The following is a 25,492-nucleotide window of genomic DNA, read 5'->3' as shown; positions in this document are numbered from 1 at the left end:
CCCTCCTTCCTCCTGCCGGGCCTCCTGTCATGGCCCCGACCGCCGCCGCCTCCGCGTTACCGCCGCCACAGTGCCCAGCCGGCTGGGAGAAGATGCCAAAATGGCCACCGGCAACTACTTTGGATTCACCCATAGCGGTGCTGCTGCTCAGTATAGGTAACCGCCGCGACCCCGCCCCGCTCCGCCCGGGCCCGTAGTCCGCGCTCGTGTCCCGCAGCGGGACCTGCCCGCCCCCTGGGGCTGAGCGCCCGGCGCCGCACCTGGCCCCCGCCCCGGGCCTGCTCCGCGCCCTGCTCCGCGCCGGGACCCTCCTGCCGCCGCCCCGCCCGCGGGCGTGAGTGCTCCCTCGCGGCTGGTCCGGCCATCCCCGTGTGCGAGGGCGGGAGGTCGGGCTGGGCACCGCGGGGGTAGGCAACCAGAAGCAGCATCACGTCCCGGGGCCTTAAATTAAAATGGCCACTTTCCGTCGGCACCAGCAGGTTCCGCCTGAGCCTGGGCCCTTCTCCTCTTTCGGCCCCGGGGAGGGCAGGGCTCGTTCCCCAGGTCTTTCCCCCCAGCTCTGTCAGCGTGGGAGGGTGCAGTCCTCGTTAATTTAGGTTAAAATTACGCTAGCCCAACCTGTGGGAGAGTGGGTGGATAAGGGAAGAGCTGGAGCTCCAGAAAATACAGGGGGTTGTCTCATTCCCTTTTAATATTCTGTTATAGTTGATGTTCTGTCTAAGAAAATAGAGAAGGTACCTTTAGGACCTATCACTTTTCAAAAAGATTTCCTTCCTTGGTGTTATCTAAGACCAGGAGAGGTCTTATAGTGGAGCTCAGGGACCTGAAACTGTACTTCTTGTTCAGAGGTACTCCCCTAAATGTTGTTGTTTTTGTGCATCAAAGATTGTGTATCAGTGTAAAAAACAGAGTAGTAATTGGTAGCATCTATTATCTCTTCTTCTGAAATCAACTTGTTTAATTTGAGGAAAAGGAAAGTGGATATAAGCAGAAACATCTATGTTTTTGACTTGTATTGGAGTAGCAATCTAAAGCCTGCATTTAAATCCAATGCAAGCGCGTGTTACTGGTAAGAAGCTAATCTGACTTGCATACCTGACGTAGTTTCAGGAGAGAAGAGTTTTATGGAGGTCTTGCAATGACTCTTAAGACCGTGCATCTATTTTTTCCTGGGAGCAGACATAGTATGCTTTCATTTTAATTTATTTCCAATGTTGAATTTTTAAATAAAGGGATTAAATTCAGCATATCTTCTAGTTCTTCTGAGATGAGGTGCTTGCAACATGTTTATGTGTTACTTGACAGTTATAGTGAAATTTGAAACTGAGTCCTCATGAAATGTGGAAGAGTTTTTAAATAGCATAGAGGATTTTTTTTTCAGATAAGAAAATAATCTGTAAGTGAACAATAAACTGTGAGATCCATATGACTGCAATTATGAAGCGGAGATGAAGTTTTAAAGTTATTTTTCCTTTTATGGTGGATCTGAGGAAGTGTATAGATTTAAGAACTTGAACAACTTGTTTGAAATTTACTTTTGCACTGCAGCATAAGAACATAATTGGAATAAAGTTCAAGTTCAAAACTGTTTTCGTTTAATTCTAAATGTATTTTTGAGAAAATGGAAAATCTGAACAAAAGGAGATTTGTCCTTTCCTACCACAAGTACAGTATGCTGTTCCATTTGTGTATCAATAAAATACTCTGCATCCTGTAAATGATGTGTATGTTTACCATCTTTGAAAGTTAAGAGAGACAGCAGTCAGTGTTAAAGCAGTCCTTTCGTAAGAGGTAATTTAATATTTCAAGCAGAAAACACAGGAAGTGCTTAGAACACCTTGAAAGAGGAATTTACCATCAAAAAGCAGATCTGGCAGATCATTAATAGCTGGTTTACTGAGTGCTACAAAATATATATTCTATTCTGGTATATTTGAGCAAAAGGTGGTGGTAGAGAAAGATAATTGAAGATTTAATATTGCAAAAAGCTCTCTAAGATGTCTTTTTTTTTCGTTGTTTATAAACACTGGTTTTCATAAAGAACATTTGAAATCTTACTTCATTTTATGTTTAATCAAAGACAGCAGAAAAGCTAACTGCCCTTTAAATCTATAAATAATAGATTAGAAGCATTCTTTTCCTTTCAACTGCATATAATTTCCTGCTGCCCGCTTCATTCAGAATTCTGTGAACTAGCCAGTAATTATATCATGACTTAATGAGAGAATAATTGAAGTATGCAAATACTGATCCTAGAAATTTCTCTGAGTATTACAATTTATACTTTCTGCTTATGGTGGTATTAGGGTCTAAAGTTATGAACCTGTTTGCAGTGCAAAATTTAATCGGCTACTTATTTCAGTGACAGTATTGATCCCTTTATTTACAGGTCTGAAATAAATGGGTAATTTGGTCACAGCAGAACTTCTTTGTGTGAATACGTGCACGCTGTAGTTCACTTGAGCTACTTTGTCTATTCAGTTTGAGATGAAGATCTTAATGTTGGCTTGTCTTCCAAGTGTAAGAAATATTCAATGTGTTGTTATGCTTTCATTTTGAAGTTGGCTGATTGACATATGGGAATGCTGATGAAGAGATGAGGGCACTGAAAATTTTGGTAGAGAAGTGAGCTCTTTGCTTTCAACTACAGTGATCTTATCTAATGAACCTTGTGTTAGGATTTTTGGTTTCTGTTAAGAATGGTAACTCTGAGTTTCATTTAGTGATGTTCTTACCAAGTCCCCACAGTAATGAGACAGGTTATAAGGTGGGAAATCCTTGGGTACTTAGGAGTGATTTATTAACTTTAAGTTGCCTGCAAGTAGCATGAGTATTATCAATTCAGTATTGTGAGCCATAACAGATAAGGGGAAATGGTAATAATTCAGGCACAGAGCAAATTGCAGTGCCCGTAAGTTTAGGTTAAGATGCAGTCTTTTGTGCAGCCATGTAGATGGGAATTCATGTGCTGTGCAGAGTTTTACAGGACATTCAGAACTGACGCAAAGCAGCAAAGGAAAGGGAAATGTTGTGGGTGCATAAGTTTGCTATTAAGAAATTTGGGGGAGTGTGGGTGTGTGTTCTTTTTTTTTTTTCATGTTTGATAGTACTTCACTTTTATCTCAGCAGTGACTGTTTTTCAGTCAGATGCGAATTCCAGAAGCTTTTAGTCTCAAAGACTGTAATCCACACAGGCCTGCTAGTCCAACCTTAAAATATCACCAAACGTAATTCAAACTTACATTGGTGGACAACAGGAAAATAGACAATGCTGAGTAGGAGTGATAGCTTATTCGGAAGTGAAAATGCATTAGTAGACAAACTTAAGAATGTTTACTAATCTTTGGTAGTGTTAAGCACACCCAACTCTTAAACATGGGCAAGAGGGCTGCTCCAAAAGTGATGTCTCCTATTTTATTACGCTGGCCCACAATGCCAGAGGCGGATGTTGGTGGTATGGCAGTAGAGGCTGAACCTTCCCACCAAATTTCTGTTACATTTTGTTGCTGTGTGACAGATGACAGCAGAGGGGCAGTCTGACAGAATGGCATCTGACATGGAAGTGCGTGTGAAGGAAAGGTGTGCAAAAATGGCACCCACTGACATTTGTTGACTCTTGCTGAATGTTTATGGAAACCAAACACTGGATGTGAGCACAGTGAGGTGCTGGGTGGTGTATTCCAGCAGTGGCGACAAGTGACAGCAGGTCACCTCTGCTGGTGCATATTTTTATAAGTGTGGCATGCAGATGCTTGTTCATTGCTGGCAAAAATGCGTAGCTAATGATGGCAACTATGTTGAAAAATAGTGTTTTGTAACTGAGAATTTGCTTCATTAAAGAGTGTTAACTGTGCTCTTTGTATCTGTTGCACCTTCCATGGAAATAAATAGGGATCATTCCTTTTGGAGCAACCTATGTAATTTTATCTCATGGTGAATGTACCTACATCACAGTGTAAAAACTCCCAACTCTTTGCTTTCTGTGATTTTTATGACGATGCTGCTTTGAGTTGCATTACATCTTAAAAAGAATATGCTTTTTTTTTTTTTTTTTTAGCAGAAGTGACTTCTTGATATGATGAAGCTGTACAGTACTGGTTGTCCTTTGCTCAGTCTATGCTAGTCTTAAGCGCTGTCCTAAACATGCCGTTTTAACTTATGAAATGTACATGATAAACCTCTACTAAGCTACTGCTGTTTAAACAAACCAGTGACATGCCACTCTCAGATGAGAAACAGCAGCGTAGAGTCATAGAATTAGCTAGGTTGGAAAAGACAAGATCATCCAGTCCAACCATCCACCCACCACCAATAACCCCATTGGGGGTTAGGAAGACAGTAAGAAGCTCTGGGTTTGTTGGCATGAACTGTATAATGGTAGTGTCAGGGAGTCAGAAGAGGTGCTGGTAAACTGGGGAGGCAAGGTGCCTCAGTAATCAGGGGAGCCTTTGTTGTTTCTGAGAGGGAAGTCTGCCAACTTGTTTAAATTTGCAGCAGAATCATGTGTATAAGAACCAAGCACTTGGGAAAAGTTTTCTATTATTGGTATAGTTAAGTCCTTTGTAGTTGTAGCCTCAGAATGATTTGATGGTTTAGGCTTAACTCTGGAATATAATGATGAGTGAAATTTTGCCTGCTACTTAAATGCAAAAGTGGTGAAGTGTTGTTGCATTATAGGTACTTGAAAGAGCAAATCAGAGCTAAAGCCGGGAAATAAAGAATGTGTGAAGAATTGAATACAGTTTTCCATGCTGATGAAGTTTCTTTCTTCTAATGTAGAACTTGCCCATTTTAGTGTGTTTTTTTTTTTTTTTAATGTCAGGGAAGATGCTAGTAATTACTAGTTTTTTAGGCAGATGCAGCATCTCAAGTTGTTCTATTTGTCTTGTGCTGTCATTGTGAATGTGCTTTAAAAAGACTCTTGAATAAGAACAACATTTTAATACTGAAAGACACTGTATAGGCGGTGAGCTGTCCATTGTGTGCAACAGAGTACAGGGTGGTAGATACAGAGTGCATATTGCATCACTGGTTTAGACACTTCTATTGCGGTGTGATGTACAGTGAGGAGAACTGCCAAATTTGATTGGTTTTAAAACAAGTAGTGAGAACAAATGTGAAGATTAATTAAACAGAAAGAGTGTGTTAAAAACATGGACATCTTTGAGATGAGTTATTGATAGTCTATTAATTAGCTATCAGTAGCTAATCAGTACTCCTTGCGTGTAGTGGAATAATACAAAAATGATTTTAGAAACAAGGAAGAGTAAGGGAAAATAATTGCTTTAGGGAACTATTTTTCAGACAAGATGTAATTAGACTATAGAATGCATTATCAGGAGCCGCTAAAATTTAACAGGATTCAAGAGCATTGTACATGTGTGTAGCTTAAGGCCTCTCTTCGGGTTCATAGTGAATTGCATTACAATCAATATTCGGTTCACAGAATTATTGTATTAGGAAGTAATATTTTTTCATTAATGTTCTAAATAATTTTATTCACTCTTCATCAAAATTGTATGCTTATATTCAGTGGTAAGCTCTTATATAAAATATCTTCCTGGAATATTTTATTTCACTGTATTATGATGTTCATTGTTAAGTGCATTCAGAAGAAAAAAAAAACTCATTATTATTACCAATGTTATTGCTATTATTATTTCAGCCCAAATTTCATTCACAGACCTGAAACTTCATCTGACCAGTTACTTCATAGTGCCTCCATCTCTGTTTCCTTAAAGAAGCAGTAGGTTGTAATGCTTATTTCAGTTTTTGTAGATTTAGGTAATGCTTATTTCAGTCTTACAGTCTCTGAAAGAAAAAATGCAGAACTGTATTTTTAGGTAGAGCTTTGCTATTCTGCTAGTAACACAATAGTCTATCAAACTTTGAGAAAGTCTGCAGTTAGATCTCAATAAGTATGAGATCCATAATACCAAAATATTCGTAGAACTTAGAATTCAAGAAACGAGGCTTAATTGCTTTGTTTCAAGATATTTGTAGTTTAAAAATTATGCTTATGAGTTGCTTAACTGTTATGTTAAGCTATCCTTAAAAATGTATACTTTAAATGAAAAAAATAAGTTTCCTAGAAGTTGTCATTTCTGAGAAAGCTCATAACTTGGGTAGAGACAAAATTGAGTTTAGCCCTGGTCTTAAATCTGTTTCAGAATAGTGCTCTTTAGAAGGCTAAAACTGAAAATGTAGGCATGTCCTTTCATTGTAAGAAGAGGATTTTCAGTGTCCAGTGCCCTAAACCAGGCATGTCCAATCCACAGGCCATCTGCAACCCCTGACAGGCAGTAAAACGGCCCCACAAAACTGTAAACTTCTACCTTTATTATGTGATTTTTAGTGATATTTTTCATGGATTGATTGCACAGTGCTTCAGTGTGAACTGCATAGGTGGCAACAGAACTGTGGAGTGTATGTTGCAGTGCAGTGCTGACTCCACCTCTCATGCCCACCACCCACACTCCATCCAACTGATACCTGTACATATGACATGCTACATGCGTTTGTGCCGCTTGGCAAGTAAAGTGCAGTAACTGTCAATAATAGTATTTCGGCCTACCTACACTTATGTGTGCCTGTGAAGGCACATGTTTTTTTCTACTAGGCAGACATTTAAGTTTTCTTATTTAATTATTAAACTTGGCCAGATTTAGCATTTTTAGTGGACATGGTTGCTTATTTGAATGAATCAAGACATGTCTTCAAGGTGAAAATCAACCTATTTGTGCTATGTTTCAAAACACAACTGTTGAAACTTAAATTATGACAAGATGAAGTTATGGATGCTAATTTATGCATTTTGATACCTTGGCTAAATACACTTCTGTAAACGCTAAAAATTATACAGCCTTGCTTTCTGTTTTGATAAAAGAGCAAGAGAATAGGTTTCAAGATGCCAAAAAAAAAACCCAACTTTTTTTGTATATTTGCAATTTCATTTTCAGTTGACATAAATACATTACCTGCAGATTTTCAATTGAAATGCATGGAGTTACAATCAGACATTCAAATCAAAGGAAAAAATTGATCATGCCTCTTAACCAGACTCTTTTAAGACCTCTCTTACCAGAGAAAAATACCCTTTGCTTCGCAATCACCCCTTGTTCATGTAATCACTTTTTGGCAGTACATACATTTGTGATGAATTATTTTCAAGGGTGAAGCACAGGAAGAGTAAAATTTCATCAGAAATCTCTGAAGAGCACCTTAAGAGCTCACTGAGAATTGCAGCCACTGCCATCAAACCAGACACTGATGCATTACTTTTGCAAAAAAGAAGGTGAAATATTCCACTTGTTTTCTGGCTTTGTTGCCTTCTTTTTTTTTTTTTTTAATGTTTTAATAAAAATTATTTTTAAAATAAAAGGTTTTTTTCCTACATACATGAACTTGTTACATATCTTGTTATGTGGCTCAAGGTAATTCCTCTGCATTGAGGTGGGGCCCAGCTAAGCCAAGAGTTTGGACACCCTTAATTCTGAACAAAGCTGAAATAGAGGCAGCATTACAATGTGTATGTTGGTTGTTAGTTTCATAATGGGTGGATTGATTCCACAAATATCCTCATGTGGAAAATAAAGTATCTTCACATTTAAATAACTTGAAGTTATTACTTGGCAAAATAGACAGTATTACATTGAAGTGTTGCCTTCTCTTGATATTGTTAATGTGCAATAAATAAAGCTTTCTACATTTTTTTTCTTTGTAACAAAGAAAGCCTCAAATCTTTGTTACTGAAAAAGGTTAGTATCTGGAAAAGGATAAAAGCAAAGTTTTCTCTAGAGAAGAACTCAGTTTTTGCAACTTAAATACTTACAATTCTGTGTCATTCTTGGGCTGATAAATCAGAGGAAATTCAGACTTCCTATCAGTATTAATCTTTAAAAGAAGCTAATAAGTGAGGGCTCTGCTATATAGATCCCAAGAGTTTTAATTCTCATCTAAGTTTATTTTTGTGGAGGCATGTTACTTGCTTGCAAACCTTTATTATGTAGCTATTTAAATTAGACAGACCTGTTGTTTTCGAACTGGACAGTAATGTTTTACTAAGTGAACACTAGTGCTTCATTAATTTTTATTGATCAGTGTATGCTTTCTAGCCAGCTTTTGACTTAAAATTTAAAGCATTCTACTAGCATATGAAAAAAGACTTTCAAAATGAAAAAAAAAAAAACACTTCAGAAGTCCATATTTATTTTTCTATTTCAAAAACACTACTATTTCCTTAGTGAAGATCTTCCCATATTCAGAAGAGGTTTTTTTAATTAATCTTAGCCAAATGTAAATGTTCAGGTAGGGATTTTGCAAGCTAAATATCTGCATAGAAACACACTTTTTTGGATATATAATAAAGCTTAATAGATTTTGCAAGGTAGAATTGGGCTGAGAAGTGTTCATAATTCTTTGCCTCTGTGTTTTGGAATTGCACCAGCCTTGTTTAACATAGAATTGTAGAATCACCAAAGTTGGAATAGACCTCCAGGATCATCCAGTCCCACCATCCACCTACGACCAATATTTCCCCACTAAACCCTGTTCCTTATTTCAACATCAAAATGTTTCTTGAACACATCTCTTGAACATTGTCATTAATGATCTGGACAGTGGGGTAAATCGGACCACTGCATAAGAAGAAACATGGCGTGAAAGAATGACTCACCAGAGAGCCATGCAGAGAGACCTGGACAGACTGGAGATGTGGGCTGACAAGAATCTCATAGAGTTCAGCGAGAAGCCCACAGTCCTGCACTTGACAGCAGCCAACTGTGTATGCTGGAGGATACCCAGATAGAGCTGCAGCGTAGAGCATGGATGTTCTGATGGACACAGAGTTGAACATGAGTCAGCAATATGTCTTTTCTGCTATGAAAGCTAATTGTATTCTTGGCTGCAGTACAGGAGAGACATGAATGTGCTGGAAAGAGTCCAAGGGAGGGCTACCAAGATGATCAAGTGAGTGGAGTGCTTCTCCCGTGAGAAGAGGCTAAGAGAGCTGGGATTGTCCAGCCTGGAGAAGAAGACAGTCGAGGGATTATAAATACCCAAGGGGAGGATGTGAAGATGATAAAGCCAAGCTCTTTTTGGTGCTCCCAGGTACTAGGTCAAGAGGCAGTGCGCACAAACTGGAACACAGGAGATTTCCTCTTAACATCAGGAAGCACTTCTGTAATGTGTGGATGGTGGAGCATTGGTACATGTGGCCCAGGAAGGTGTGGAGTCTCCTCCTTGGAGATCTTCAAAAGCTGCCTGGAGGTGGGCTTGAGACACCTGCTCTGGGTGGCCCTGCTTGAGTTGGGGTTGGCCAAGGTGGATCCAGAGGTCACTTTCAACCTTAACCATTCTGCGACTTTGAATTTGTAAATAGGAGAAACATTTTTACATGTTGAACTGTTTGAGATTACAGTTCTGAGCATATGCGATCTTACACGCTGATACCATGGAAGTAGCTGCAGCATTAGTCGTATGTCCTGCTGGTGAACTGTACAAGCAGAACACACACTTGTCTTGGGAACATTTTCTTTCCTTTGATCAAAGGAATTTAATACATCAGACAACAATGTGGGCAAGGCTAATTTCTGCAGTGGCCTCTACTCTGGGATGAATTCTGCAAGATGGCAAGCCAGTGCATCCCTTCACTGCCCAGAAAATCAGACTGACATGGTTTTGGAGATTAGTATGGAAAAAGACTCACAGTCACAGCTCACTGTGGTCATTCCTGTCTAGGCAATTTACTGTTATAATAGTATTTCATAATAGGTGGCACTTTAATATTAAAGCATTAGAAAGATCTGATTAGTATTTGCCATTGTTAACATAAATTAGTACAGATGTTCTTTGAAGTTTGAGCCAAGTATATTTGACAAAAAACGTTTTTCACATGCACTGTCATCCAATAATTGTGAGCAAAGAGCTCATTCTGTCAATCTCCAAATTCCTTTAGTAGGTTATTGAAGATGAGGGCAGGCTAGAAATATGCTGGGGTTTAAAACTTCTGAATAGAAGCAATTGTATTTGGGAGGAGGAAGCATAGAACATGGGGAAATAGTAATAGGTGTGGTAGCAGTTTAGGGCAGGTAGGGAAAGAGTAAGTTAGGTAAGATGCTGAAAATGAATTTTAATTGACTGAAATGTCTGCAGAACTTGGGGCAGAATAATTCACTGCAACATTAAAACTGTAAACTGGATATGACTGGTATAGTGAAAATACAGTGAAATAGAATCGTAGAGTCTTCTGAACTAGAAGATGAGTATTGAAGAATGTGTTCCTGGAAAAGATAAATGGAAATGAGCTTGGTGGTATAGCACTATCGGTATTATGATCATCTGAAAAATAGGTTAGCATGAATAAAATATATAACTTTTGAATTAAAATCTTTGGTAGAGGAGTTATTAGGGTAATACAGCAAGAGTACAATTTGAAGCTGCCAAGTCCTTCCCTACTAACTTAAGTCATACAGTGGTGTTTATTTTGATTTTGTTCTGATAGTAATATTATAAAGCTGCAAGAATTGTAGTATGAAGTTACCTTGAATTGAGTGATCAGAAGGTGGGTTTATTTTAAGTAGATGTTGGTCTAGAATTTCTTGGCTTTTTAAACTTAAACTTTCGGAAACTAATGAAAATAATCTTCACACTGAGGGTGCTCAGTCTCTGAAACAGATTGTTTAAAGTAGTCTTGCAATCTCCATTCTTGAAATAATGAGAATATGAGAGGACAAAGCCCTGAGAAACCTAACTTAACTTCAAAGTTAGCTGTGCTTTGGGCATAGGATTAGATCAGATCATCTCCAGAGGTTTGTCTCAACCTAAATTATTTTCTCATTTTAAGCTTTACCTAGTTAGTAAGGACAGATGGCCTGAGGAGCTTGTCATATGAGGACCTCTAAATTCAGAGATACTTATACGAACAAAAGAATTTATTTTGAGGAAAGGAAGACTTAACCTACAGAAAAACTTGGGTAATTTACCAGAACACTGAGTTTGTGTCGTCTGTGCTGCAATAATTGTTTGCGTGTTCTTAGCCCATAGAACATAGAGTAATTTTATGCCAACTGTGTTGAGTGATTTAGCTGAATTGAATTACTTTCTTTGTTGTGGTGAAGAACATGCACATGTTTTGTTACAGTAGCTCAGCTGACATATTCATCGTTACTTTAACAACTCGAACACCTGCCAAGTCTTTTGGAGTCTAATATATTGGGACTAAGTTGAAATACTCAGTGTGGCGCAGTATGGAAAATTATTATGTAAGGTAGAGATTAATAAAAGAATTACAGTAGTAAAGAAGTCAGTAGGAAAATGATTATCACATAGGAATAATTACACTGAAGTTATGCAAGGATCTTGATTGTTATTTAGTATTTATATTAGTATATTTATATTAGTATAGCATGCCATGATATATGATGCAAAGGAATTATTGTCCATTCTTAGGTGACTTCACAAGAAGCTGTTCTGAGGAAAGTAGAGTGGAACGAGAAGCACTGTCTGGAGCAGGGTGGATAGCAGTTAAAGCTTCATCTGAATTGATGAATATGGTTTTTGCCATCCATGGTCAAAAAAGATGAGTAGATAGCACTAGGATAGGTGCAAAGATGAGCTGCAGAAACTGGAGAAAGATCAGTGCAATACGGGATCTGGCAGAGAAGTGTGGGAGGATGTAGGTTGATCTCAGCAAGTGCAATGACACATTTATCACTGAACAGGGATATAAACCTTTGCTAAGTTAAAGGACAAACAGCACAAAAATCCTTTGGCAGAAATTAATTATGTAGAAGTGTCTGGTCATCTTAATGTTAAAAGGTTTTCAGTAAGAACTTCTAGAGAAGAGGAAACCTCATAGATTTGAAAAAGATTATGCCATGTACAGCAATGAGTACTTTTAAAAGGGAAGAAATAGTGAGTTCTAGAATATTTTTTCTTCTAGTCTTGCAAACTCGATCACTAGCTCTGCATGATGTTGCAGAAGCAAGGGGAACAGGTTTGCTAAAGTAAACATGGTAATAGAACTGTATTAGCCTTAGAAATCAAATGATTGGGGCTGTTAATTCTATACCATGATAAGGAATTTTGTTACAAAAATAGCAAAGAAGTACTGGGCAGAATGTTAACGCTGCTGATGGGAACAATCACCATCTCTTCACAATATTGAGTACTGAAAATTCAGGAAGTTTTAGTAATACGTATTCTGAGAATAAAAGCATTTTCTTGGATAAACTGGCTGGTAATGTTGCCTCTTGGTGTGCCGTGAGCACCTTAATGTATTTTGTAACGGTAAGTTGAGCGTGGTTTCGTGCAACTTGAAGAGTTAATGCTTTCAGTACAGGCTTCTTGCTTCTTTTCCCATTTTTTCCCTGCTTCCATATGTATACCTCATGTGTTCTGGCAGGAATACTGTTCTCTGAGCTCCAATGTTTCTGACAGTTCCAGTGTGCTAAAAAAATGAGTCCAGAAAAAAAAAAAAAATCTGATAGTTTTCTGCTGGATCAGTGCAGTAAATCTGTAGCTTCAAAAGTGGCAGAACTAACACAAAGGATGGAATATGATGTCAAGGCAGGGATTGAGGATAAAGTGGAGCAAGGCATTTCCTTGTTGACAGTGTTGGATTGTTGAGTTCAGGAGCATTACAAGTTAAAGTATAAGTGTGCCTGCTTTCTCGGTGTTGTATGTTTTTATTAGATTCGTGTGATACTGTGAATTACCTTAACTTGTTAACATTTCACACTTCTTTGCTGTTAAGTTAATAGATAACACTGCCTAATTTTATAGATTATCATTCACATTTACCATCATAAAATAGTCTTCTTGAGGTTTCTGGTGGAGTCTGATTTCTGAACCTGAACTGACAAAACAGACGCTACCTATGTATGTCAAATAAGGGGAATTGCTTCAGGCGGTGTTAGGAGCTACACCTAAGTGGGCGAGGGAGGTGATCGATCGTCCCTCTTTACTCTGCCCTCTTGAGGCCCCGGCTGGAGTACTGCGTCTCGGCCTGGCGTCCCAAACAAAGGAAATATGTTGAGCAGTTGGAGAGGGGCCAGAGGAGGGCCACGAAGGTGCTCAGAGGACTTGAACGCCTCTCCTGTGAAGAAAGGCTGAGGTAGCTGGGCTTGTTCAGTCTGGCGAAGGCTGCTGAGAGACCTCATTGCGGCTTTCCAATATTTACAGGGAGATTATAAACAAGAGGGAAAATAACTTTTTATGCAGGTAGATAGGGATAGGAGAAGGGGAAATTATTCTAAACTAGAAGAAGAGAGATTTAGGTCAGTTGTTGGGGAAGTTTTTCACTGAGAGGGCCTTGAGGCACTGGCACTGCTGGCCACAGAAGCTGTGGGTGCCCCATCCCTGGAGGTGTTCAAGGCCGGGTTGGATGGGGCCCTGGGCAGCCTGATCGGGTGCTTGATCTAGCACTTGGCAACCCTGCCTGCAGCAGGGGGGCTGGAACTTGATGATCTTTTAGGTTCCTTCCAACTCAGTCCGTTCTGTGATTCTGTTACTCAGATCTTTTCCTTTCCACTGCTAAGCTTAGAAGCTGAAAATAAAATGAAATATAATTGTGAGTACAGCTCACAACTGAGTTTAGTTTGGATGGAATGTAGTTGGTGTTTCAAGCAATGAAATGTCAAGGGCCTGTGGTGGAAAGAAGGTAAAGTCCGGAAAGGGAAATCCAGTAGTAATAAATTTTCTTCTGTGTGTTTCTGCTATAAGAATGGCTTTCTAATATGTTAATTTGTTCTGCTGTAATTAAATTACAGTTTTATTCCTTTTTAATTACTAAATGCAAGGGAGTTCTGAAAATGTCTTTAGCAAAAATTGTATCTACAGCAAAAAGGTGCTTTGTTTCTGGTAGTTATGTTTGAGAGAATATTGTAGGCTTGTGGAAAAAATATTGTGACTTCTTGTTCCTTTTCATTTTGAGAAGAACTGCGCTGCAGTTCCAATTTGCTGAGTACATTTCAAGTGAGATAGCATATTTCTGTTTTCTTTAAAGTAGGGAAAACTGTCTCTTGATAGATATGAAATAGGGTTCTCATTATCTGTTAATAGTGCTATGGAGATCTGAAATCCTGTAGTGATTCTTAAATGTAGTTGAACAACAGTGCAGGATATGTGAAAATAAAAATCAGAGTAACCACTGAATCTCCATTTTTATGTTCGAGGTAGTGTTATTTTGCGCAGTTCACTGTATTTGTTAAAAATCAAAGTAACTATTCTAAGGTTTAATTGTAATGCATAGTTACAGATTGAAATAGGACAATAGCATCATTTTCTCTTGAAATAATTAAACTTCAGAGGGCATAACTTTCTATTTGGACCAATAGTACTTACTCATTCTTTGTAAATAGCCACATATTAATGTCCTACCTGCAAATTTTAGAGAGGCAGATTAGGCTCAGCGTGTGCTTGGAAGATTGCCAGAGCTCTGGTGGCAGCCTTCTTGCTTGATCTGACTGTTCTTTGATGATAATTCATACTGTGAGGCTGCAGACTGCTATACAAGCAGGGCCAGTATTTTATAATTCTAAATTTTTGTAGGAAAATGGTATTAGAGGTATGTTTTTAAGTGTCTCTGCATTAACTTCTGGAGTTCATGGTAGTCATTAAAGCTCATAACTTTAATGTATTTTACTAGAAAAAGTCATGCAAGTGCAGGTCAATAATGAGCTGTCACAGAAAAGTAGTATTTATCTTAATTTGGCAAGTAGTTTTACTGAAGACCTAATGAAACACTTAAAATTTTGTCAGACATAGAAAGATAGCTGTTTAAGACTTACATATTATTTTGGATGAAAGACTTCTATTCTACTGATACAGAAAAGAATAACCACAGAACAAACCCATAGACCTTCTCTTAAAAAAAAGTTGTCAGCCACTCAATATTTCTCTATTCATAGAAACTTTGATATAGATTTTTTTCATGGAGGAGGAAGAGAGGTAATAGAAGCCTTTGAAATGCATTCGTAAGTAGATAGCTGTTCCTGGTTGATTTGTAGAACAGCCAAGAATTAATCAAATCCAAGATTTTGAAATGTGTAGGCATTAGCTTAGTCCGTTGAATTAATCTGATTGTTTACTTACTGTCTTTTTCCCATATAGCCAGCAGCCAGCTTCGGGTGTAGCATATTCCCATCCAACTACAGTGGCTAGCTACACTGTCCACCAGGCACCAGTTGCTGCGCACACAGTTACTGCAGCCTACGCTCCAGCAGCAGCTACAGTTGCAGTAGCCAGGCCTGCTCCAGTGGCTGTTGCAGCTGCTGCAACAGCTGCTGCGTATGGAGGCTATCCTACAGCGCACACAGCTACAGATTATGGTTATACACAGAGACAACAAGAAGCTCCACCGCCACCACCTCCTGTCACTACGCAGAATTACCAGGTGTGTTAAACAAAAAAGTAAACTTACTGCTGTTTTATGGATCTTTAAATTACATGTTAAAAGAAAGAGGCCAATTTGGATAAGAGAATTTGATGGTGTTTGTGTATTTTTTTTTCCATTAATCACAATGTGAGTACAATTCTACTTAACTCAGTAGCTAAAACTGATAGTGTGAAGTGAGTGCAGACTCTTGACTCACCTAGAGGATAATCAACAATGTTACTGCAGGACCGAAGGTTTGGACATTCACACAGTAACTAATGGACTGACGTTTACCTCCAAGAGATTTTGTGAACTGCTGCTAAGAATAATAGCCTGACTATCCTGACTAAATGTTCAAGGAGTGTGTGGTAAACTGAGACACGAGACTGACTTAGCTGAAAGAACTGTTCCAATAAAAATTTTCAGTGGCAGATAGAAATAGTGCCTTTATCAGATTCCTGGGTGCTATAGGACTTATGACACCAAACGAAAGAGGATAGAAGATTGCCCTAGGAGAGGAATCACTCTTTTTGGTGTCAGACTCACTAGCAAGATCACTTCTTACTTAACCTTGTGTGGCTAGAGGCTGTCACAAAAGGGAACTGTTTCTGTTTTCATCTTGCCATGTATTCAGTTGACATTTGTGTTGAATCCAGCACCTGTCAGCGCTTCAGTGGGTTAGTTCAGGGAAAGAATGCAACAGAAAACTAACAAGCCAAAAAGGAGTGGCCTTCTGTGAGACTGAAGGGTTAAGTTAATTTTCTTTGGATCCACACAGTTATGATGTCAGTACAAGAGGGATCACGCAAGGCTGAGAGAATAGATGTGTTAGTATATCAGACAATTTTCTGTTCTTGCACTGGCCTAAAGGTAGCATGAATTGTATTCCTCTCAGTTCAGGAATAAATAAACTTGCAGTATTAATCAGCATGCTGGAAGATTTCGGTCTGCATTCATCTATCTGGTGTCTTTCTAACATACTGACCAATTTAGAGTTTTTAGAAGGGGGTAAGAAGTTAGAGTCTTTTTTCCTATCTAGAATCACATGATGCAAGTGTATGTTACTAATATACATATACTAATATGGATATTAGTAACTCTAGCCCATTTGTTTCAGTCGAACAGTTTAGAAACAGTAAGAGGGGAGGTTGTACATGGCTACGTAGTTTCCCATAGGAAATGTGAGCTTTATTTTAATTTTTATCAGCTTTATTTCTCCATTAGTGTCTTTTAATCCATGTCTTCAGTGGATATATCTCAGCTAGTGTATTTATGCTCAAGAGTTACCTAAATCAAGGCATTGTATAGATTCTAAGTAGTATTTTGTTGTTGTTTAAAAGGTCTATGCTGTTGCTGCATGCTATCAGCTATTTTGTGCAACATTAGAACTTGTTATATATGGTAATGAATTTTAATGTACGAGTCCTTCCAGTTGCACGTACACTCGTAGTTACAAAGTCATTAAACCTGTCAGTTACTGGATGCATTCAGACAGAAAAGAGAGTTCCGTAAATTAAAGAAAAAGATTTCCTCTTTCAGCAGGTTGGATGGAAAACAAGTTTTATTTGCTATTTATCCTGGAAAAAAGAAGAAATTTTATATGTCAGTACACTTCATTTAATGTAGTTCATGCCTTACTACCTATCAGTTCTTCAGCTATTCACAATTCACTATAAATATGGTAAGGGTAGGAAGATACTTGCACATGCATGCTTACAGTGGTGTCTAGGCTCTCCTATTCTAAGTTGCTAGCCATCTTCTGAGTTCTAGATGTGTTAAATGATCTACTCACCTTGCCTTTATAGGCTAGTTGTGATTCCCTGATGGAACAGTTGATATTTCAAAAAAAATGAAGAAGGCTTTAAAATGATCACTTCAGTAGTCTAACAAACATGACCAAAGAAAGTATTCTTGATGATGGAATTTTTAAGGCCAGCATAGGATGATGTTTGTAAACTTGTGACTTCACATTATGTCAAGATACGCATTGTTTTTTCCTACATATTTTATAGGAATATGATACAGTCACTATGACAAACTAATGAAAGTAGTTGCTTTTTTAGTTACAAAAATAGTTTGTAAAGGAGAGTAATTTAAAAGCATGAGGTTAATTTTTTTATTAAATGTGGCGAGGTCTATCAGGTTTCTCTTCAGGTCTAAAGTACTTGTAAACAAATTTATTTTCTTTAATGTGTGTATCTATATACGATGCATCTGTAATTAATTTTTTTCAAAAAGATCTTCTTTAGTATAGGCTAGAAGGAAAAGTTATTGGATTTTTTTGCTCTGCTAATAACCTCTGTTTCTCCAGATGTATATTTTAAGTATAAATTCCGTGTTTTTTCCTTTTTAAATGTTTAGGATTCCTATTCTTACGTTCGATCTACTGCCCCAGCCGTAGCTTATGACAGCAAACAATATTATCAGCAGCCAACAGCAACTGCTGCAGCTGTGGCTGCTGCTGCCCAGCCTCAGCCTTCAGTAGCTGAGTCGTACTACCAGACAGGTAGGTTGCATGCTACAAACTTCTATCATTATACAGTGTAGGTACTGCACATAAATACCTTAAAAATATATATCCAAAACATACTTCTAGGCAAATTTTTTGCTGATTTGTCTTGCAAGTTTTCTGAACTAGGTCAGTATGTCAAGGGGAGGTTCAGGTGATAGTTTGGTTTGACTTCTTTGTAATTCTTCAGTTAGTTAATATATGTAGTTCTTTAATTATTAGTGTCATGACTGCTACAAAGTATAATTACTTTTTCTACATCACTAAGAAGTGATATGAAAATTTAGATGTACCTTCAGTTTAGCGTACTTCAGTAGAACTATTGAATGAGAAGGCTAGTTTGGCAGCACTGTTGTCTTTCTAATATAACCTGAGATATCATTATGCAATGGTGTGTTGCACAATTATACAGTGCATAACTATGAATGCAAAAAAAAAAAAAGAAATTTTTTTTTCAAATAGCGAGAGGTACCAACCAAAAAAGCCACCTCCACTTGTTATATTTATTCCCCAGAATATCATTAAGTATCAGTAAGTATTACTTAATATGGTTTGCACTTCATTAAACTAAAGCCTGTCTATGTTTGTACACTTATATTTTCTATCCTAATTAGCTCCGAAAGCAGGATATAGCCAAGGGGCAACTCAATATACTCAAGCCCAGCAAACACGACAAGTAACAGCTATAAAACCTGCAACCCCAAGTCCAGCAACAACTACGTTTTCTATATATCCAGTATCCTCTACTGTGCAGCCAGTAGCAGCTGCAGCTACTGTTGTTCCATCCTATACTCAAAGTGCAACGTACAGTACAACAGCGGTTACTTACTCTGGTAAGAATTTTACAAATTATGTTACTGAGATCTTTGCAGTTGTTACAGAAGGTTACAGGATTTAAATGCTCAGAATTTTAGCATTTTATGTTCAATTACGTAAGTCTACTGAGAAGAATCAACCACTTACATGAAAATATTCTGCTAATATGATCTGTCTTTAAAGAGATTTGATGCTTAAATATGCCTATTTTGTCACATGTGGAAATATACAAGATACTGACATTGCTATGTGCACAGTGTTTTGAGACTTACCATAAGATTTAGAGAAAAGATGAGGGGGAATAAGAATAAAGGAGACACATCCATGCAAATATTGACCCAGGGAAATTGGAAGGGAGCATGATGCCATGAAAAAACAGTTGCAGTGACAGGGAGGAATGATCCATTATAAATCTTGTAGATCTAGGTTGTATTGAACCGAAACAGAAGACTAATTGGTGCTTTTGAGGAAAAGCAAATGAACAGAAACAGAAAAGAAAACAAAACATCTTTCCTTCAATAAGTAGAAATCCAGAACCAGCTGGCAAACTGGTATATTATAGCTAGTTTGAACATTTTTATTTTGTTTCTTTCCTGTTTATAAAAGGGATTTTAAAAGGACTTCCTTGAAACAGAACCTGATCAGAGGATTAAAATAGTTGAACCAGTAGATGTAGAAAGTTTATGGGAAAACTGGCTCAAAGGTATGAAAGTCCAGTTTCCTTGACTTACTCAACTTCAATAGTAGCAGTCAAGGAGTGCATAAACAGTGTGTGCTGCAGAGGTTTTAGCAGGCAAGCAGCTTTGCACTAAAACAATTTAAATCTCTGAAATAGAATGTGATAACACTAGGTGTTACGTTTTTTGTATTCATTTTTTTTTCCCTTCCTCTACATCACGTCTGTCTTCCTTTTCATCTTGAATTTTGAGCTGTAAATCTGGTTCAGGAAAACTGTGTACTTCATCTGGCCTTTGATAAATATTTTATTCTTGTTACATCATAATAAGACCTGCAAGATGTACCAGGAGTTTTCACATATTCCTTAGGGATGCTGGTTGTATCCAGCAACATCACTGTGTGTTACAAAGGTGTGTGAAAAATCAAGTATGTTTCTGATGGAAGTGGTATGTTTTGTATTTGTGTATTGTGAAACATCAAGAAAAAACCCAGACTACCTAACAAGATCTCAGTATGTTGTTTATATTCTGCCCTGCTTCTTCAACGCTTATTACAAAGCATGCTTGTAATTAGTGTGTTATGTAATTGATACATGATGTACAGTGATGTAATATTTATTTTATTTTGATCTTTGAGGTACCTCTTATTCTGGGTATGAGGCTGCAGTGTATTCAGCTGCATCATCCTATTACCAGCAGCAGCAGCAGCAACAGAAACAGGCAGCGGCAGCAGCTGCTGCTGCTGCAGCAACAGCCGCTTGGACAGGGACCACCTTTACTAAAAAGGCACCATTCCAAAATAAGCAACTGAAACCAAAACAACCTCCCAAACCACCCCAGATCCACTACTGTGATGTTTGTAAGATCAGCTGTGCTGGACCACAGGTACTTGTATTATGTAATATTCTGCGATAGGTTTTAGTCAAAATTTCTTCAGCTAAAAAAACTGACTGCTTCAAAAATATTTGTTAACTTTTAAGGACCTGTTAAGGACTCTGTAATTTTACTAATGGAATAAAGAATTGAAGTGTGTGCTGTTACAGAATTACAATGAGAAGACAAAAAGGTGCATTTTCTTAGCTTGTACAAAGAAGCTTCAACTGTATTTTGGACTCAGAAGTATTGTGATCTATGAATTTGATTTGCTTTTTTAGCATAGAAAACTTCTTAGAAAATACTTTTGTCAAAACTCCTAAATCATATAAATTTTGTGAATGGTAAGCCTGAAAATTTATTCTTCATTTTATTCTATCATCCCAGTTTAGTTTCACAGTGGATACAAGTGTATAAAAAGTAGATAACAGTTAATGAAGTTTTTGTGTGTGATAGGCTGAACAGTTCTATAAGTGAATCTGCTGTTATTTCCCCTCTATCTGCTTGGTAGGTTACCAGTGTCAGTACAGGAGCTGATCTCAATTCTGCATTTCATTTTCAGCACAACTTTCTATGTTACCTTTATTTCAGTCCAGTTTTTTACTTCTTAGAATACACTGTCTTCATGCAAGTTGATGAAAAATTCAAAACTAAGATTAATTCTGTGCATGCTGGAAACTGCAACTGAGATAAATTTTTGTGATTGTATCAAGTTTTCAGTAGCAGTATCTTTTGAACAGTACTTCATTGAGGAAGTGACGAGGTGTAGGGGAGGAATTGTCAGACAGTATTACCTCTAGAAGTGGACTTCTATTGGAAGAGAAGAAATGTCTTAGTCTTACAAGTGGTCTACTTATGCCTTAGAGCTTGTCATATGAAAGAAATGCTCGGCATAACAACTATTTCTTATATAAAACATGTATTTTATGCTATGTTCTATACTATGTGTGTTCACATGAATGTTGGACAAGCAGTACAAAGGCAGCTTACCGTGTGTGTGTTATTTGTTTAAACAGACTTACAAAGAACACTTAGAAGGTCAGAAACACAAGAAGAAAGAAGCAGCATTGAAAGCATCCCAGAACACCAATAACAGTAGCACTTCTGCTCGTGGAACTCAGAATCAGTTGCGCTGTGAGCTTTGTGATGTGTCTTGTACAGGAGCAGATGCATATGCTGCCCATATCCGTGGAGCCAAGCATCAGAAAGTAAGAGTTCTGTCTTGTTCTTGTCACTTGTATATTTTCCCCCCTCGTCTTTGAGGGGAGAAAATGAGCAGAAACAATATAATTTGAATAATTTTGTTTAAAAATATTTCATTCTGCGTTCTGTTTCAAACATATCTTTAATCTCACTATTAGAAGAGCATTGTTTGGAAGAGGATGTTTTGGAAAGTGTGAAAATCATAGGATGAAGATGTTGACTAAGGTGGGGAAGACAGTGAGCGAGGACATGTCCCTCCTAACTCTTTCCAAGACTTTTTTCTGTAGTTGTCTTGGCTGTCATTCCTTGGCATTTCTTGCAAAGAAAACATACAGGAGCAAGCACAGTGCCCTGTAGTAGACTTTACAATGAGTATCTTAAAAACTTTTGATAAGTGTCTTTTCCCTACTATCCAGTTGCAGTTTGGTAGGCATTCTGGAATAAAGACTACAGGCTGCAGTGTGGACCCTTGTGACCTTTGTTTGAATTTGGCCGTACAGTAGTAGATGGAATGTTGGAGTGGGTCCAGAGGAGGCCACAGAGATTCTTGGAGAGCTGGAGCGCTTCTCCTGTGAGGAAAGGCTGATTGAGTTGGGCTTGTTCAGCCTAGAGAAAAGAGGCTCTGGGGACATCTCATTATGGCCTTTCAGTATTTAAAGGCAGCTTATAAACAGGAGGGCGACCTACTTTTTACACAGTCTGATAGTGGTAGGACAAGGAGGAATGGTTTAAAACTAAAAGAGAGGAGATTTAGATTAGATCTTAGGAGGAAATTTTTTATTCAGAGAGTGATGAGGCGCTGGGACAGGCTGTCCAGAGAATCTGTGGATGCCCCATCCCTGGAGATGTTCAAGGCTAGGATGGAGAGGGCCCTGGGCAGCCTGATCTGGTTGGTGATAACCCTGCTGTAGGAGGGGGTTTGGAGCTTTAAGGTCTGTTCCAACTAAGCTATTTTATGGTCCTATGTTTCTATTTAAAAGTTTTCTAAATACATTTTTTTTTGTTAGTACAGTTTAAATTGACTTGTCTAGTATTCTTTCTTTTATAAATACATTGAGATGTTAAATTTTTGGGTTGTCCTCAGTAATCGCCTAAGTACATGGGGCGTGGTGCATATTGTCTCCATGCATTTGGATGTAGCTTTCTCTTCCCTATAGGTAGTCACTAGCTACTACTTATTTAGGTTTTCATCTGTGTAAAACTAAAATCTCAATCTATACTTCGGTACACTGTGAAGAATCTTGTCTATTCTACTGCAAAATGTCATTTGAAGAGCTGCTTATACTTACACTATTAACTGACAATGTCTATATTCTGATAGGGAATATGATTTACTTAAAAAATAAGAACAAAAAGGAAAAGAAGTGTATGTATGCTATTGTATACATATTATCATTGTGTACATGCTATCATTGTCTGCACGTGTAGGTAAAAGCAGATTTTCTTGCTGTTTTCAAATCTTTCCTGATCTTTAGTTTTCATCTTGCGTGTTTGGTTTTTATGAACCCCTTATATTCCTTTCTCAGGTGGTGATCAGCTGTCTGTAATAGGAACAACTATTCTGTCCTTAAGCATTACTTTCAAGAATAAGGATTGTGCCTCTTTGCTTTCTATGAATTCTTAGGGGCTCTGAAATACTCTTCTCACATCCTCCTTAACTGTTTCTGCAGATCTGTATTTAAAAAAATAAATAGAAAAGAGAAAGAACATTTTCCTAATGACTCTCTTCAAATTTGCTAAGTAATTTGGCAATTCTTTCTTTTTATTCTTATAGGTAGTTAAATTGCACACGAAACTTGGCAAACCCATTCCTTCAACTGAACCAAATGTGGTTACCCAGGCTACTTCCTCAGCATCCACATCTGCTTCCAAACCAGCTGCCTCTGCTTCAAACATAGCAACTAGCAGCAGTACTGTGAACTCCTCTGTTGCGTCCTCTGCGGTGAAAATTCTTACTCCTACGGCAAACACACCACTTAACACAGCGTCCAACAACAAAACATCTTCAACTGCTGCTAATATAGCTGTAAAGAAAATATCTACACCGAAAATAAACTTTGTTGGCAAGTACAGAAGTCAGTCTTTATTTTGAAACCTAACCTATTCCATAATTTAAGATCTTACTGTAGCAACTACAAATGTACTTAGTTAACTATGCATGAATAACTCTGTTGTCTTTAAAAGAATTGCTGATAGGTGAAAATAAAAATGTGTATAAAAGTTTTGCTTCACAATTTATTATGTTTTCTGTCTTGTTGTCTCTGCCTGACCTTTCCTGGAAGCTTCTTTGTACTTCATAAGAGTGTTTTGGTTTCTTATGTAGTAGCTTCTGGAGTACTGCAGTTTATAGCCCAGCTGGTCCTAATTTCAGTTTATAGCCTGGGCTATTAAGGCACATTGGTAGTTGGTAACTGTGCAACTGGAACATCCTTGTAGTAGTGGAAATGTAGCATGGAAACTTTTGCAAAAAGCATGACAGACTTTCAGAGATGAGAAGCAGTTGTTCCAAAATAAGCCTGTCCTGCTCTTGAAGGAAAGATTCTATTCTATGCAGTTGCAACAGTGAGAGCATAGTACCTTTGCTAACACAAACACTATATGACTTTAATTACTTCTTTTTGCACCCATTTACAAAAATAATATCTGATGATGAAAAGAGGTCATTACAATATCTTTGCAAAGCTGTTCCCTTTAATTTCTGTCACTTTTTCAAATGCATGAAAATGATGACAATTGCAGTTACTTATGTACTTCTGTTACATAAGTTGCATTTATGCAATAAAGCTTTTCATGCTAAAATAAAAAGCTAGTATTAAGTGTTCAAGTAACTTAGATGTTTTAAAACATATTTATTCAGAACAAAACCCTGTTTAATTGTAATTTAAACATATTTAAGTTTTAATTAGTTTTAAAAGACTCCTAATGCTTTGCATTGATGCTTGCAAATGAAGTCTTCAGACTACATATCACTTGTAATCATATTCTCATTTGATGAAGCCTAAAAATTGAAATGTTTTGATTTCTAGGTGGCAATAAGCTTCAGACAACAGGAAGTAAACTGGAAGAAATGAAATCAGCTGAAAGTGTTAAAACAACTCCTACTGCCACGGTACAAACACAGGAAGTGAAACCAGACACAACAGCTGAACCAGTGACTCCTACAACTCTTGCTGCCTTGCAAAGTGATGTCCAGCCAGTGGGACATGACTATGTGGAGGAGGTATTAATATGACAGTTTGTGGTGGTTTTTTAGCTGTTTTGGTGAAAAATTGTTCAGCATGAAACAAAGCATTGAACTTGAAAAGGCTTGTTTATATGCTTACATTGTTGAATTGTGTGTTTTTGTTTTGAATTTAGTGAGACACTATTCATGTTGCTGGATGAGATATGGATGATGTGCATAGGATCAGAATCTGATGTCAGCTTTTCATATTTTGCAGATTTGCGGTTACTGACTTCAACTCATTTATGTTCATGCTCAGGTTTAAAGCTGTCTGTTCTTTTAAATGGAAGAACTCTTTTCATAACAAAGCATAATGATGTCTCTGACAGAACTGAAAGATCTAGTTTGTCTTATTTCAGTTATTGTTTGAGCAAACATTTTAATGTATGTTGAAATCAGACAGTATCCAATATCACTGAATTAAATTCATTTTTGCATGGGTTTTGGATTTAAAAAACAAAACCCACAAAAACACATTACAATTTTATTTTCCAGGTAAGAAATGATGAAGGAAAGGTGATCCGCTTTCACTGCAAACTTTGTGAATGTAGTTTTAATGACCCTAATGCTAAGGAGATGCATTTAAAAGGAAGGCGGCACAGACTCCAGTATAAGGTTAGTAGAAATGCTTACACTTCTATCTGAAAATCTACCAGATATCAGCTGACTAATTACATGGTCTTGCATTAAGGATTACCAAACTAAGTGTTCTGAGTAAACAGCACTTGAAAACATAGAGAAATACATTCACCTTCTAGTTGATTTTCTTGATTGTAAAGAAGTGGACTGAAAGCACATTTTGATTTTTTATTTTT

General features: G+C 37.7%; 1 protein-coding gene across 3 annotated transcripts in view; it reads left to right on the top strand.

Moving 5' to 3' along the window:
* ZFR (zinc finger RNA binding protein) overlaps positions 1-25,492 on the top strand; it is a 42,197-nt gene that overhangs the window by 363 nt on the left and 16,342 nt on the right. For 2 of the 3 annotated variants that reach the window (XR_002433324.1, XM_021380386.1), the window contains exons 2-10: positions 72-156; positions 15,112-15,394; positions 17,738-17,882; positions 18,500-18,718; positions 20,016-20,263; positions 21,268-21,459; positions 23,229-23,529; positions 24,481-24,674; positions 25,173-25,292. Coding sequence is in view for 2 of the 3 variants with exons in the window: in XM_021380386.1 (XP_021236061.1) it covers positions 72-156; positions 15,112-15,394; positions 17,738-17,882; positions 18,500-18,718; positions 20,016-20,263; positions 21,268-21,459; positions 23,229-23,529; positions 24,481-24,674; positions 25,173-25,292 (1,787 nt within the window). In the remaining variant the exon portion in view is untranslated. The remainder of the gene's footprint in view (positions 1-71; positions 157-15,111; positions 15,395-17,737; positions 17,883-18,499; positions 18,719-20,015; positions 20,264-21,267; positions 21,460-23,228; positions 23,530-24,480; positions 24,675-25,172; positions 25,293-25,492) is intronic. The other variant, XM_021380387.1, reaches the window with a different exon arrangement.

Source organism: Numida meleagris, chromosome Z (assembly GCF_002078875.1).
Source record: "Numida meleagris isolate 19003 breed g44 Domestic line chromosome Z, NumMel1.0, whole genome shotgun sequence".
Lineage (NCBI taxonomy): Eukaryota > Metazoa > Chordata > Aves > Galliformes > Numididae > Numida > Numida meleagris.
The sequence above is the reverse complement of the archived record's forward strand: the minus strand, read 5'-3'. Positions and strand labels throughout refer to the sequence as shown.